Genomic DNA, 13860 nt, shown 5'->3' on the forward strand with positions numbered 1-13860 from the left:
GTGGTGATGGAACTTTGACGTACAGTTATGTTAATAGATTCGTTTCATCAAATCTATCACCACGAGGTTTGAGTTGCACCGTTGAGTCAATGCATTGTAAAATACCTGATTGTAAAGGTTCTCTCTAGTGAGTGAAAGGTGCGTGGGCGGGCTTCTGTCAATTCAAAAGAAAGGGGGAAAGTATTTCCTGCAGGATTTTTTTTCATCTTCGTACCTTCCTTTTTAATGTTATTTTTGATTGGTCGCTGAAATGGCTTCTAACCAATCAGCAGGCGTCTGCTATGGAGGAAGGAATAAATGCAAGATGGCTCCTCATATAAAATCAGCCGCCTGTGTTCCCTTTAGAGGACAACAAAATTACTCTTTACATCGTATTAGGTTAAAATACTTATCTGGGAGTAGTGCTGAAGGTTAATACAAGGTTTAAGGCGATATACGTTTAATGGATGGCAATTAACTGACGAAGAAGTTATCGAAGAGACAAGAGGGACCAACTTTGACGCCATGATTTGTTGAACTCATTTCGACAGGTTTCGGGTGGTGAGCTGTGTGACTGAAGAGAGACGCACCAGGGGCCTCTGCTAGGCTAGCTAGCTATCGCATTGGATTGGCGTCAAGTACAGAGGATAACTTTAAAAAAAAAAGCGATAGCATCTGTTAAATGCGGATCACCAAAGAGCACATTTACGCGTTCAATTAATCGTCATGGCCGTGTCAAGGTAAGATTCCCTAGGTAGCCAACTAACGTTAGCTATTCTTATCCAAGATTAGCAAATAGTTAGGTACTAATTAATTAGCATGAACAGGCAATGGCATCATCATTCACGGTGGTGTTGACTAGTTAACGTTAGCTCTAAATTAACGTTAGCTAGCTTTTTCAATTAGCCAGACAGTTTTACTGAAGTATGTAGCTAGCTAGCATCTACACAACAGCTATTGCCAACTAGCTAACATTATGTACTTTAAAAAAATCCTAACTGACGTTACTTACTAGCAGACCTGCATAGCATACAATTGATCTTGCCAATATGTTTAACGAGACATGTTAGTTTTAGCTAACCGTTAATGTATGTGCAATCTGGTTGCAAATGTGCCACTCTGTAATCTTGCAAATGAGATTATCGCTCTTGCATTTCATCCAGAGATTTATTTAGATGAGATTAGGCTCCCAAACGTATGGTTATTCTACTGTGGTTGGTTTCCCTTGTGTCATATCTTGTAAATGTAGTTTGCTAAAAAACATAATGGGCAATCGTGTCTGATAGTTTGTCTCGTCAGGCTCGCAAGAGGATGCCTATTTGAAGCCTTCAACTAATGCATAGGCTAGAAATCAGATGAAGGTTTTATGTGATCTATTGACAGTTACCCTCCAGCCAATTTTATGAATTTATAATTCTAATGATATGTACATTGTATAATCAAACTGCTGAACATCCTCCTTTTAATATGAAATTACCTAGTTACTAGTACAATGATTAACAGATCCAAAATGCTCCACCCTGATCATTTGCATTGAATGCTCAAATGGGAAAATAGTTTTTCTGCCCCTGCCTAAACTATTCCGTAACATCGTTTAACCACAACTGTATTAATCTGTAGCCTAGAGATTGTTGGGTTTGTTTTACATTGAGTAGGGTGGGCATTTTTCCATACTGAACAGTGTCGCCATTTTTTAACGGCACTCTGTTTTTATTTTTAGCAGAGATTTGTTCAACGCTCATATCAAACGGTAGTAATATGCACAGTATACTCTAGGTTTGAATGATTGTCATAACTCATTTAATGGTTTGGATTTTAAGTGCCCTCCCTAGTGCCATGTACACTTCAGTTTTGCAGATTACAGTGTATGTGTAACAGTAACTTTAAACCGTCCCCTCGCCCATACCCGGGCTCGAACCAGGGACCCTCTGCACACATCAAAAACAGTCACCCACGAAGCATCGTTAGCCGCAGCCCTTGCAGAGCAAGGGGAACTACTACTTCAAGGTCTCAGCAAGTGACGTCACCGATTGAAACGCTATTTAGCGCGCACCACCGTTAACTAGCTAGCTGTTTCACATCCGTTATATATAGATCTTATTTCACGAAGCAGAAGTTCAACTTCTCACATCCTGTCAAACACTGGAGTTTTACAACCCTCCATGGAGTTTATCCTTTTGTTACATTTGGAAATTTAAAAATGAATGCAACTTCTCAGTAGTCTCTTCCAATTCATGCATAAGCTTATTTTCTGATCTACTTGTTTCCTCAGTTTCTCTCTCGCACTCTTTCTCGTTCTCCAGGCTTGATCGTCTGTTCATCCTGCTTGACACTGGAACTACACCGGTGACGAGGAAGGCTGCTGCCATACAGCTGGGAGATGTGGTCAAACTCCACCCGCATGAGCTCAACAACCTTTTGTCGAAGGTGGGTGCTGGGCTTGTCCCTCATCAGTGCCACAGCCAGGTTTCTATCTACATCAGGGTTGTATTCATTCGGCACCAAAAGGAAGAAAAGACTGAAATGGGGAAAGACTACTTTAACTTAAATGAAAATAAAAAATATATTTTGCTCCAATGTGGGCTAATGAAAACAATCCATGGATTCCACATTGATGTCAGCTCCCCACACATCAGCCTGCAGTGCTGCCAAAAGGACACCCATACTTTAGCCACCCATACAGATTTGCAAACCCCCCCGGTCTGGAAAAATCTAACTGGCGTCCCGTAAAGGTCAGACTGTTGCATAGCCCATTGTCTTTCTTGCCTCAGGGAATGTTGAAGTGGACTGTTGAAGTGGACTGTTTGACCTGCTTTACATTTTAGTAATTTAGCAGACGCTCTTATCCAGAGCCACTTAGTTTGTGAGTTCATACTTTTCTCATATTGGTTCTCCTCGAGAATAGAACCCACAACCATTGCGTTGTAAGCACCATGCTCTGCCAACTGAGCCTAATAGGACCTGACACTTGTTTGAATGAGATGTGTTCCATCCTATGAGTCTAATGTTTTCTCATTTACCCATAACCTACAGGTGTTGACATACCTGAGAAGTCCAAACTGGGACACTCGTATCGCTGCAGGTCAGGCAGTGGAGGCCATTGTGAAGAATATCCCAGAGTGGAACCCGTCACCCAAGCCCAACGAAGGTGAACCAACCTCGACCTGCCACGTTAGTCACAGCCAATTGCCTGTATTTTGTTTATCCTTACAGCAGGGAACAAATAATGCCTTAACGTCCCATTAAAGGATGATCATTTAAATAACCTTTGAAACGGCCAGGAATGGGTGTAATAATGATTGCGCTAGGTGTTGTAATACAACTGGGATGTTAGCGCTGCATCTCTACTGCTCTTAAGTAACCGTTGACAGGTAATGAGGCACTTGAGTGTGTAGGCGTGGGCAGGCACATTTATATAAAAGCGGTTCAGGCTCACACATCGAAATTAAACACTTGACATGTCATCAGCACTCAAGGTGCACACTTCCTATCTTTTGTACTATAAAAAAATCCCTGACGAAGGCGGTGGGACTATGTAAGCTTAAATAAACAAGTGATACTCGCAAGTGAAGTGTGTAGGTTTTTCCTCTTGACCCTCTCCCCCCCTTCTAGCTCTAACTACTGATATTGGGGAATAATGTACTTCCCGTGCCTTTGGTTGTCCTGCCTAGCTGTCTTATGAATGCACAACTAAGTCTCTCTGCATAAGAGCATCTGCTAAATGACTAAAATGTCAAATGGAATGCGTGTCTCTCTCTTCCAGAGTCGTGTGCAGACTTCTCCCCAGAAGACTCCTCCTCTGACCGGTTGAGTTTCTACCGCTTTGACATTTCCCGCCTGCTCAAACATGGTGCTTCTCTGCTTGGTTCCGCCGGTGTGGAGTTTGAGATCCAGGATGACAAGTCTAGTATGCGGGTTTTTTTCTCATCAGTATTATCATGTCATATTTCATACATTGTACATGTGGGCTGCCACTCAGAAGAAAAAAAGAAAAACATTACTAAAGGTACACAACTACAAAGTATTGAGTATTTGATCATATTTTAAAGTTTAAGTAATACATTCAGTATAAACAGGAAAATATAACAAAGTAGGGCTCCAGCCCACCCCAACCCCACCAAGCCACGTCTCTACCCACTCCCTGAAACCATGTTTCCCCATCTGCTTTTTAACTCTTAACTCCTACTATGAACACCTGTGCTCAGTGAGGCTCCTAATAGTTTTGTTTGTCTGTTATTATCCAATTAGGAGGTATGTTATGGGAGAATCTGATATGTGACCACATGGCTAGGCTATGTCTGGTTGTGCTTCTGTTGAACAAGTAGCTGCTTGGATTGAGTCAGCCGCTGTATTGACATTCGTCTTTCAGCTTGTGCCGGACCCCACACAGCAAACAATTATTTGACACTGTAGTGTGTCAGGATTTAGTTTCAATGTTGCATAATCTGCTTTCTGTATCTCTCCCAAATGGCACCATAACCCCATATAGGGCATTATTTTTGGACCAGGACCCATTTTCCTTTTAGACCATTGGATCTGCATCCTCTAAGTTTGCTTTTACATGGTGATGTGGTGATCCAAGTGACAAGTTCGAATACAATTTGAATTCAAACGGCTCCAGTCTTTGTCCCTTTGTCTAACTTAATAATACATGTTTTTATTTTGTTCCCTCAGCTATGGGCCTCCTAGTATTCACTGCTCTGTATGTCATATGTTCAAGGTCCTGTGACAGTTCATGTTTTTGTGCTTTGCTACACTAGTCCAGAGTGACTTGCGTGCCTCTTTCATATATTTTGGCTGCAGCCTGTGAAAGTACAGTTTACCTGACCTGCTGTTAACACTCTGATCTCTAGTTCACTTGCCTTCCTGTCAGTCTACCTCCTTACTTACGTCCCCTTAAATACAGGAACATGCAGAATGAAGCCTTCATTTATACCATAAGGGCTGGTTTCAGGGACACATTAGTCCTGGTCTAATACACGCAACATCCAGGACTAGGGGCTTAATCTGTGTCTGGGAAGCCTTCCATAAGTGTCCATGTGTTCTCTACATAAAATGGGAGTTTCTCAAGAGTTGGTCTTTCTATAAGCGCCATACCCTCGCTCTGTACTCTCCCATGCCAGGTGAGGTGGACCCTAAAGAGCGTCTGGCCCGCCAGAGGAAGCTGTTGCAGAGGAAGCTGGGACTGGACATGGGTGCCGCCATCGGCATGGACACGATGGAGCTGTTCAACGACGAGGACCTGGACACCCAGTACACCTGCACGCCGAGTGGCCCTAAGGCCCAAGGACAGGGAGAGAGGGGCTCTGAACCCTGCTCCAGCTCCGGCAATCACGTGGTGAGTCAGTCACACTACCGCGATTTCCAACACTCCTCCTTTACGCTGCTGCTGTATGTCGAGCTCCAATAATTCCTTTCAACTTTGAGCAGTATCCTATGAAGCTTGATACCAGGGTTGTGTTCATTAGGCTATGTATTTTGCAACGGAAAATAAGCTTTTCTTATTGGATATATCCATGTAATCCCTCCCTGATGCAAAGAATTCTCACTACTGAACTCATCCCCAGGTACCATCGAGTGCAGGCTACTATCCTTTCCCATTAACTTAGAAAGCTAAGTATAGGTTAATTCAGGTCACAACGGTGGCAGACTGAGTACATTTACATGCACATTAAACTGATTATGGCAGTATAACTTTATTTTGCAGTATTATGCAATAGTCATGTGAACACCATACTCTACTCATTATAATCAGCGTCAAAATCTAGTAAACATATGCCGACTAAAACAACTGGTTTTCGGGGGAATTTTTAGGTACAGGTTAACGCCTTAATTGGCATTTCAGCTGTGTATTTGATCTGCACATGGGGTAGCACCAGCCCTTGTGAGTTGTGCTAGGTTTCCAAACAGGCACAAGTGGCCAACCTACTGCGATCACCTACTGCTATCTAGTTGACCAACTGGGAATCAGGCGATGTACACTGCTCAAAAAAATAAAGGGAACACTTAAAAAACACAATGTAACTCTAAGTGAATCACACTTCTGTGAAATCAAACTGTCCACTTAGGAAGCAACACTGACAATAAACTTCACAAGCTGTTGTGCAAATGGAATAGACAACAGGTGGAAATTACAGGCAAGTAGCAAGACACCCCCAATAAAGGAGTGGTACTGCACGTGGTGACCACAGACCACTTCCCAGTTCCTATGCTTCCTGGCTGATGTTTTGGTCACTTTTGAATGCTGGTGGTGCTTTCACTCTAGTGGTAGCATGAGACTGCGTCTACAACACACTCAAGTGGCTCGGGTAGTGCAGCTCATCCAGGATGGCACATCAATGTGAGCTGTGGTAAGGTTTGCTGTGTCTGTCAGCGTAGTGTCCAGAGCATGGAGGCGCTACCAGCAGACAGGCCAGTACATCAGACGTTGAGGACAACAACCCAGCAGTGGGACCGCTACCTTCACATTTGTGCAGGGAGGAGCACTGCCAGAGCCCTGCAAAATGACCTCCAGCAGGCCACAAATGTGCGTGTCTGCTCAAACGGTCAGAAACAGACTCTGAGGGCCTGACATCCACAGGTGGGGGTTGTACTTACAGCCCAATACCGTGCAGGACGTTTGGCATTTGCCAGAGAACACCAAGATTGGTGAATTCGCCACTGGTGCCCTGTGCTCTTCACAGATTAAAGCAGGTTCACACTGAGCACGTGACAGTCTGGAGATGCCATGGAGAACGTTCTGCTGCCTGCAACATCCTCCAGCATGACCGGTTTGGCGGTGGGTCAGTAATTGTGTGGGGTGGCATTTACTCCATGTGCTCGCCAGAGGTAGCCTGACTACCATTAGGTACCGAGATGAGATCCTCAGACCCCTTGTGAGACCATATGCTGGTGCGGTTGGCCCTGGGTTCCTCCTAATGCAAGACAATGCTAGACCTCATGTGGCTGGAGTGTGTCAGCAGTTCCTGCAAGATGAAGGCATTGCTGCTATGGACTGGCCCGCCCGTTCCCCAGACCTGAATCCAATTGAGCACATCTGGGACATCATGTCTCGCTCCATCCACCAACGCCACGTTGCACCACAGACTGTCCAGGAGTTGGCGGATGCTTTAGTCCAGGTCTGGGAGGAGATCCCTCAGGAGACCATCCGCCACCTCATCAGGAGCATGCCCAGGTGTTGTAGGGCGGTCATACAGGCACGTGGAGGCCACACACATTACTGAGCCTAATTTTGACTTGTTTTAAGGACATTACATCAAAGTTGGATCAGCCCGTAGTGTGGTTTTCCACTTTAATTTTGAGTGACTCCAAATCCAGACCTCCATGGGATGATACATTTGATTTAAATTGATAATTTGTGTGATTTTGTTGTCAGCACATTCAACTATGTAAAGAAAAAAGTATTTAATAAGAATATTTCATTCAGATCTAGGATGTGTTATTTTAGTGTTCCCTTTTTTTTGAGCAGTGTATTTGCATCAATGGTAGATGGGTAGACTTCAGCTTTCAAGTGTACACTACCCTACCGTTCAAAGGTTTAGGGTCACTTAGAAATGTCATTTTTTTTAAAAGAAAAGCACTTCGTCCATTTAAAATAACATCAAATTGATCAAATGCATTGTTAATGTTGTAAATGTCAAGTAGTCTACGTGTTATAATTAGTTCAGCTCTGACCAAACTTAAACTGCTTGCTCAACACGTGAAGGATGCAGAGGGACAACTCGATTCCTTTTTAGTATTTTATGGTTTTGATGCCATTTAAAGAGTTGATTTGTTGAATGACAGAAGAATAAGGAATAGGTTGATAACCTTAAACAGTGCATGACACAGCAACAAAGCATTGCTTTGAATAAAGTAAACGTTTAAACAATTTAATCTAGCACTTCAAGCAATTACTTCTGCAGTCAGAAAATATCCACAAACAAGTCAACACTCTTACCTGAGTTAAACATGTAAATTGTGCTAAGCACTGGATGCAACATAATAAATAATTCCGAACATTACATACCAGTTGTGTCTTTAGGGTTGAACAATGAGCTGTTTGTATGTTGAGGACCCAAGCAAAGATAAGCCCAAAAATGTTATACCCATGCTTATCTGCCAGGTGCATCTTTAAAAGTAGTCCCTCCAGAAATCCTGGATCTTTTTATTTTTAGTTCCACCTGTTTTTGTTATCTGCCCTCTTGAGGCCTGGGTTTCTTTAAAGGAAGAGCTGCCATTGTGCTCATGTTTTGAGTGTTCTGTTTTTTGACGCAACACTATTGTAGCTGGAAACGGCAGATTGTTTTTAATGGAATATCTACACAGGCGTACAGAGGTCCGTTATCAGCAACCTTCACTCCTGTGTTTACAATGGCACATTGTGTTAGCTAATCCAAGTTTATAATTTTAAAATGCCAATTTATCATTAGAAAACTCTTTTGAAATTACGTTAGCACAGCTGAAAACTGTCCTGATTTTAAAGAAGCAATAAACTGTCTTTTCTAGACTAGTTGAGTATCTGGAGCATCAGCATTTGTGAGTTTGATAACAGGCTCAAAATGGCCAGAAACAAAAAAAAAAAATATTTTTTTTACACTTGTCAGTCTATTCTTGTTCTGAGAAATGAAGGCTATCCCATGTGAGAAATTGTCAAGATACTGAAGATCTGGTACAACGCTGTGTACTACTCCCTTCACAGAACAGCGCAAACTGGCTCTAACCAGACTAGAAAGAGGAGTGGGAGGCCCCTGTGCACAACTGAGCAAGAGAACAAGTACAGTAGTGTCCAGTTTGAGAAACAGACTTCTCAAGTCTTCAACTGGCAGCTTCATTAAATTGTACCCGCAAAACACCAGTCTCAACGTCAACAGTGACGAGGCGACACGGGATGCTGTTGATGAGTTCAGGATCCAACCAACATATCTGGCCTGCACCTTTCAGCGTGTGAGGCGTCAAGTCATTATGTGCTCTTCACTTAAGCATGTGATCTGTGCACATTTAGTTTATAAATATGTCACTGTTAGAAAACACAACATTATGCTCACTGTCTGAACAGTCTCTCTTTGGTCTGGAATTAATGACTCATCTTAAGATGTCTATAGCTTATTACTTTACTGAAAATAAGTTTAACATTGTTTTGTTTTATCGATTTTAAAACTCATGTTCAGTTGAAATTGATATTTTTTTCAGCCCATGCAGGCGGCAGAGATAATAGACTCAGAGTTTCGACCAGGCATGAGCAACCGACAGAAGAACAAGGCGAAGAGGATGGCCAAGCTAGTGGCAAAGCAACGATCCAGAGACATGGATCCTAACGAGAGAAGGTATGACCTATTAATTTTTTTCCCAAAGCATTGTGTTCATTAGGCACCAATGAACAAACGGTTCTGAAACTAAGTGGAAGGTGAAGGCTTGTCCAGTGAGAAATGCACCATTTACGTTTGCCCTAATGAACATGACCCAGGTGTTCCGTTCTTTGGTTTCCATCTGCAGGTCATTTTTTACTGAGTTGGGAAATCAAATCACAGATCAATATTTTTCTTCCTGCAGTAATGACAGTTTTGAGGGGGAGCCTGAGGAGAAGCACAGGAAAACTAGTAACGTAGTCATCGAGCAACCGGCAACGGAGCATAAAGTCTTAATCGATAACTTTCCAGACAACTCAAGTCTCTTGGACGAGGTAGGCGATTGGTTAGCAAGGATAAAGCTCCGTTAAAGAATACAGTTGAAGTAACTATTTTACACAGAACTTGAATTAATTTATTAGGTGTTTGAGAAAAGACTGGATAGTTATTAAATTAGTGTCTTTGTCGAAACATTGAAGAAAAGTTCTAATTCATCTTGTGCTTCCCCCCCCCCCAGACCCAGGAGTGGCCCCTGGAGAGCTTCTGTGATGAGCTGTGTAATGACCTCTTCAACCCCTCATGGGAGGTAATGACCGTAGTCTTAGCAGACATGCTCAAGTCATCTGCAATCTTAAAGCTCTATGTACACTGAACAAAATTAGAAATGCATCACATCAAATAATATAATTTGTCATGTCGACCTTACCGTGAAATGCTTATTTACGAGCCCTTAACCAACAATGCAGTTCAAGAAATGGAGTTAAGAAAATATTTATTAAATAAACTGCAGTTTGGACACCTACTCATTCCAGGGTTTTTCTTTACTATTTTCTACATGTTTAGCTTAATAGTGAAGACATCAACTATAAAATAACATATGGAATCATGTAGTAACCAAAAACGTTTTAAACATATTAAAATATATTTGCAATTCTTCAAAGTAGCCTCCCTTTTTCTACATGACAGCTTTGCACACTCTTGGCATTCTCTCAACCAGCTTCATGAGGTTGTCACCTGGAATGCATTTCAATGAACCTCTCTAGGATATGTGGGACGCGTCCCACCTGGCCAACATCCAGTGAGATTGCAGAGTGCCAAATACAGAAATACTCATTATAAAAATTCAGAAAAGATACAACTATTAAACATTAACTTCTTGTGAATCCAACCACTGTCAAAAATGCTTTACGGCGAAAGCATACCGTAGTCCAGCAGACAAATCATTATAAACAGAAGCCAGCCAAGTAGAATTAAAATTAATCCCTTACCTTTGATCTTAATGTTTGCACTCAAGACATTAATTTATTCAATAAATGTTCCTTTGGTTTGATGGTCTCTTTTTTTATTAGAGGTCGACCGATTTATGATTTTTCAATACTGACTATTGGAGGACAAAAGAAGCCGATTTTAAAATTGATTTAATGATGACAATTACAACAATACTGAATGAACTTATTTTAACTTAATATTATACATCAATACAATCAAATTAGCCTGCAAATTGTATTAAATAATGCAAAAACAAAGTGTTGAAGTAAAAGTGCAATTTGTGCCATGTAAGAAAGCTAACATTTAAGTTCCTTGCTCAGAACATGAGAACATATGAATCCTAGACGAAGAACCATATTTGACATTTACAAAAGAAAACAAGATATACATGAACAATCATTATTGGACACCCTTTTTCTATAGTGAAACTGTTTCACAAGCTTTCCACGCGCTAATTAACAATCATCTTAAATTTAAAGATAGGCTCTCGTGGAATAACCGTTTGTGCACCACTCAGAATGGACGGACAAGTGCTTATGAGCCTGCTGGTGCCCACCAACACTTGGTCAGACTGCTCTATCAAATCAGACTTAATTATAACACAACACACAGAAATATGAGCCTTAGGCCATTAATATGGTCGAATCTGGAAACTCATCTCAAACAAAACATTTATTCTTTCAGTGAAATACAGAACCATTCTGTATTTATCTAACGGGTGGCATCCATGGGTCTAAATATTCCTGTTACATTGCACAACCTTCAATGTTATGTCATAATTATGTAAAATTCTGGCAAATTAGTTCGCAATGAGCCAGGCGGCCCAAACTGTTGCATATACCCTGACTCTGCGTGCAATAAACGCAAGAGAAGTGACACAATTTCACCTGGTTAATATTGCCTGCTGTGGTCTAGGGCACTGCATCGCAGCGCTAGCTGTGCCACCAGAGACTCTGGGTTCGCGCCCAGGCTCTGTCTCAGCCGACCGTGACCAGAAGGTCCGTGGGGGGACGCACAATTACATTTACATTACATTTAAGTCATTTAGCAGACGCTCTTATCCAGAGCGACTTACAAATTGGTGCATTCACCTTATGACATCCAGTGGAACAACCACTTTACAATAGTGCATCTAAATATTTTAAGGGGGGGGGGGGGGGTGAGAAGGATTACTTTATCCTATCCTAGGTATTCCTTAAAGAGGTGGGGTTTCAGGTGTCTCCGGAAGGTGGTGATTGACTCCGCTGTTTTGGCGTCGTGAGGGAGTTTGTTCCACCATTGGGGAGCCAGAGCAGCGAACAGTTTTGACTGAGCTGAGCGGGAACTGTACTTCTTCAGTGGTAGGGAGGCGAGCAGGCCAGAGGTGGATGAACGCAGTGCCCTTATTTGGGTGTAGGCAATTGGCCTAGCGGCATCCGGGTTAGGGAGGGTTTGGCCGGTAGGGATATTCTGTCTCATCGCGCACCAGCGACTCCTGTTGCGGGCCGGGCGCAGTGCACGCTAACCAGGTCGCGAAGTGCACGGTGTTTCCTCCGACACATTGGTGCGGCTGGCTTCCGGGTTGGATGCGCGCTGTGTTAAGAAGCAGTGCGGTTGGGTTGTGTTTCGGAGGACGCTTGGCTTTCGACCTTCGTCTCTCCCGAGCCCGTATGGGAGTTGTAGCGATGAGACAAGATGGTAATTACTAACAATTGGATACCACGAAAAGGGGGTAAAAGAAAAATATATATATATATATATTGCCTGCTAACCTAGATTTCTTTTAGCTAAATATGCAGGTTTAAAATATATATTCTTCTGTGTATTGATTTTTAAGACATTGTTTATGGTTAGGTATACTTTGGAGCAACAACAGTCCTTTTTTTGCGAATGTGCACTGCATCGATTATATGCAACGCAGGACACGCTCGATAAACTAGTAATATCGTCAACCATGTGTAGTTATAACTAGTGATTATGATTAAGTTTAATTCTATCTTGCAACTTACCTTGGCTTCTTACTACATTCGTGTAATAGGCAGGCTCCTCGCGAGGCAGGTGGTTAGAGCATTGGACTAGTTAACCGTAAGGTTGCAAGATTGAATCCTGGAGCTGACACGGTAAAAATCTGTCGTTCTGCCCCTGAACAAGGCAGTTAACCTACCGTTCCTAGGCTGTCATTGAAATAAGAATGTGTTCTTAACGGACTTCCATCTGTACGCACTATACTTTGTAGAGCCTACGGTCAAATGCCGAGCAGTTCTATTCCAGGCGGTGATGCAACCGTTCAGGATGCTCTCGATGGTGCAGCTGTAGAACCTTTTGAGCATCTGGGGACCCATGGCAAATCGTTTCAGTCTCCTGAGGAGGAGATAGTGTTGTCCTTTCCATGACTGTCTTGGTGTGTTTGGACCATGATATTTTGGTGATGTGGACACCAAGGAACTTGGAACTCTCGACCCGCTCTACTACAGCCCCGGTCAATGTGAATAGCGGGCTTGTTCAGCCCTCCTGTTCCTGTAGTCCACAATCATCTTTGTCTTGCTCATGTTGAGGGAGGTTGTTGTCCTGGCATAACACTGCCAGTTCTCTTACCTCCTCCCTACAGGCATTCTCATTGTCGGTGATCAGGCCTACCACCGTTGTCATCAGCAAACTTAATGATGGTGTTGGAGTCGTGCTTGGTCACGCAGTTGTGGGTGAACAGGAGGACGGGACTAAGCAAGCACCCCTGAGGGGCCCATGTGTTGTGGGTCATCGTGACAGTTGTTGCCTACACTAACCACCTGTGGGTGGCCTGTCAGGAAGTCCTGGATCCAGTTGCAGAGGGTGGTGTTTAGTCCCAGGGTCCCTAGCTTTGAGGGCACTATGGTGTTGAACGATGAGCTTTTGTCAATGAACAGTATTTTCACATGTTTCTTTTGTCCAGGTAGGAAAGGGCAGTTTGGCATGCTATTGAGATTGTCATCTACTGGGGCAGTATGCGAATTGTAGCGTTTCTGAGATAATGGTGTTGCTGTGAGCCATGACTAGCCTTTCAAAGCACTTCATGGCTACAGACGTGAGCGTTACAGGCCGGTAGTCATTTAGGCAAGTTACCTTCACTTTCTTGGGCACAGCGACTATGGTGTTCTGCTTGAAACATGTTGGTATTACAGGCTCGGTCAGACACTTGCTAGTTAGTCATCGCATGCTTGGAATACACGGTCCTGGTAATCCATCTGGATCTGCAGCCTTGTGAATGTTGACCAGTTTAAAGGTCTTTCTCACATTTGCTACGGAGAGCGTGATCAGTCGTCCGAAACAG

The 13860-nt window shown here is 42.9% G+C and overlaps 1 protein-coding gene across 1 annotated transcript in view; it reads left to right on the forward strand.

The window, feature by feature from the left end:
• Positions 1-296: 296 nt before the first annotated feature.
• The window catches only part of LOC124041412 (TATA-binding protein-associated factor 172-like), a 66072-nt gene continuing 52508 nt past the window's right edge, over positions 297-13860 (forward strand). Inside the window, exons 1-8 of the mRNA XM_046358955.1 lie at positions 297-719; positions 2283-2406; positions 3013-3127; positions 3743-3886; positions 5103-5317; positions 9151-9284; positions 9511-9640; positions 9823-9891. Coding sequence (XP_046214911.1) covers positions 706-719; positions 2283-2406; positions 3013-3127; positions 3743-3886; positions 5103-5317; positions 9151-9284; positions 9511-9640; positions 9823-9891 — 945 coding nt within the window. The 5' untranslated portion in view covers positions 297-705. The remainder of the gene's footprint in view (positions 720-2282; positions 2407-3012; positions 3128-3742; positions 3887-5102; positions 5318-9150; positions 9285-9510; positions 9641-9822; positions 9892-13860) is intronic.

This window comes from Oncorhynchus gorbuscha, linkage group LG08 (genome assembly GCF_021184085.1).
Source record: "Oncorhynchus gorbuscha isolate QuinsamMale2020 ecotype Even-year linkage group LG08, OgorEven_v1.0, whole genome shotgun sequence".
Lineage (NCBI taxonomy): Eukaryota > Metazoa > Chordata > Actinopteri > Salmoniformes > Salmonidae > Oncorhynchus > Oncorhynchus gorbuscha.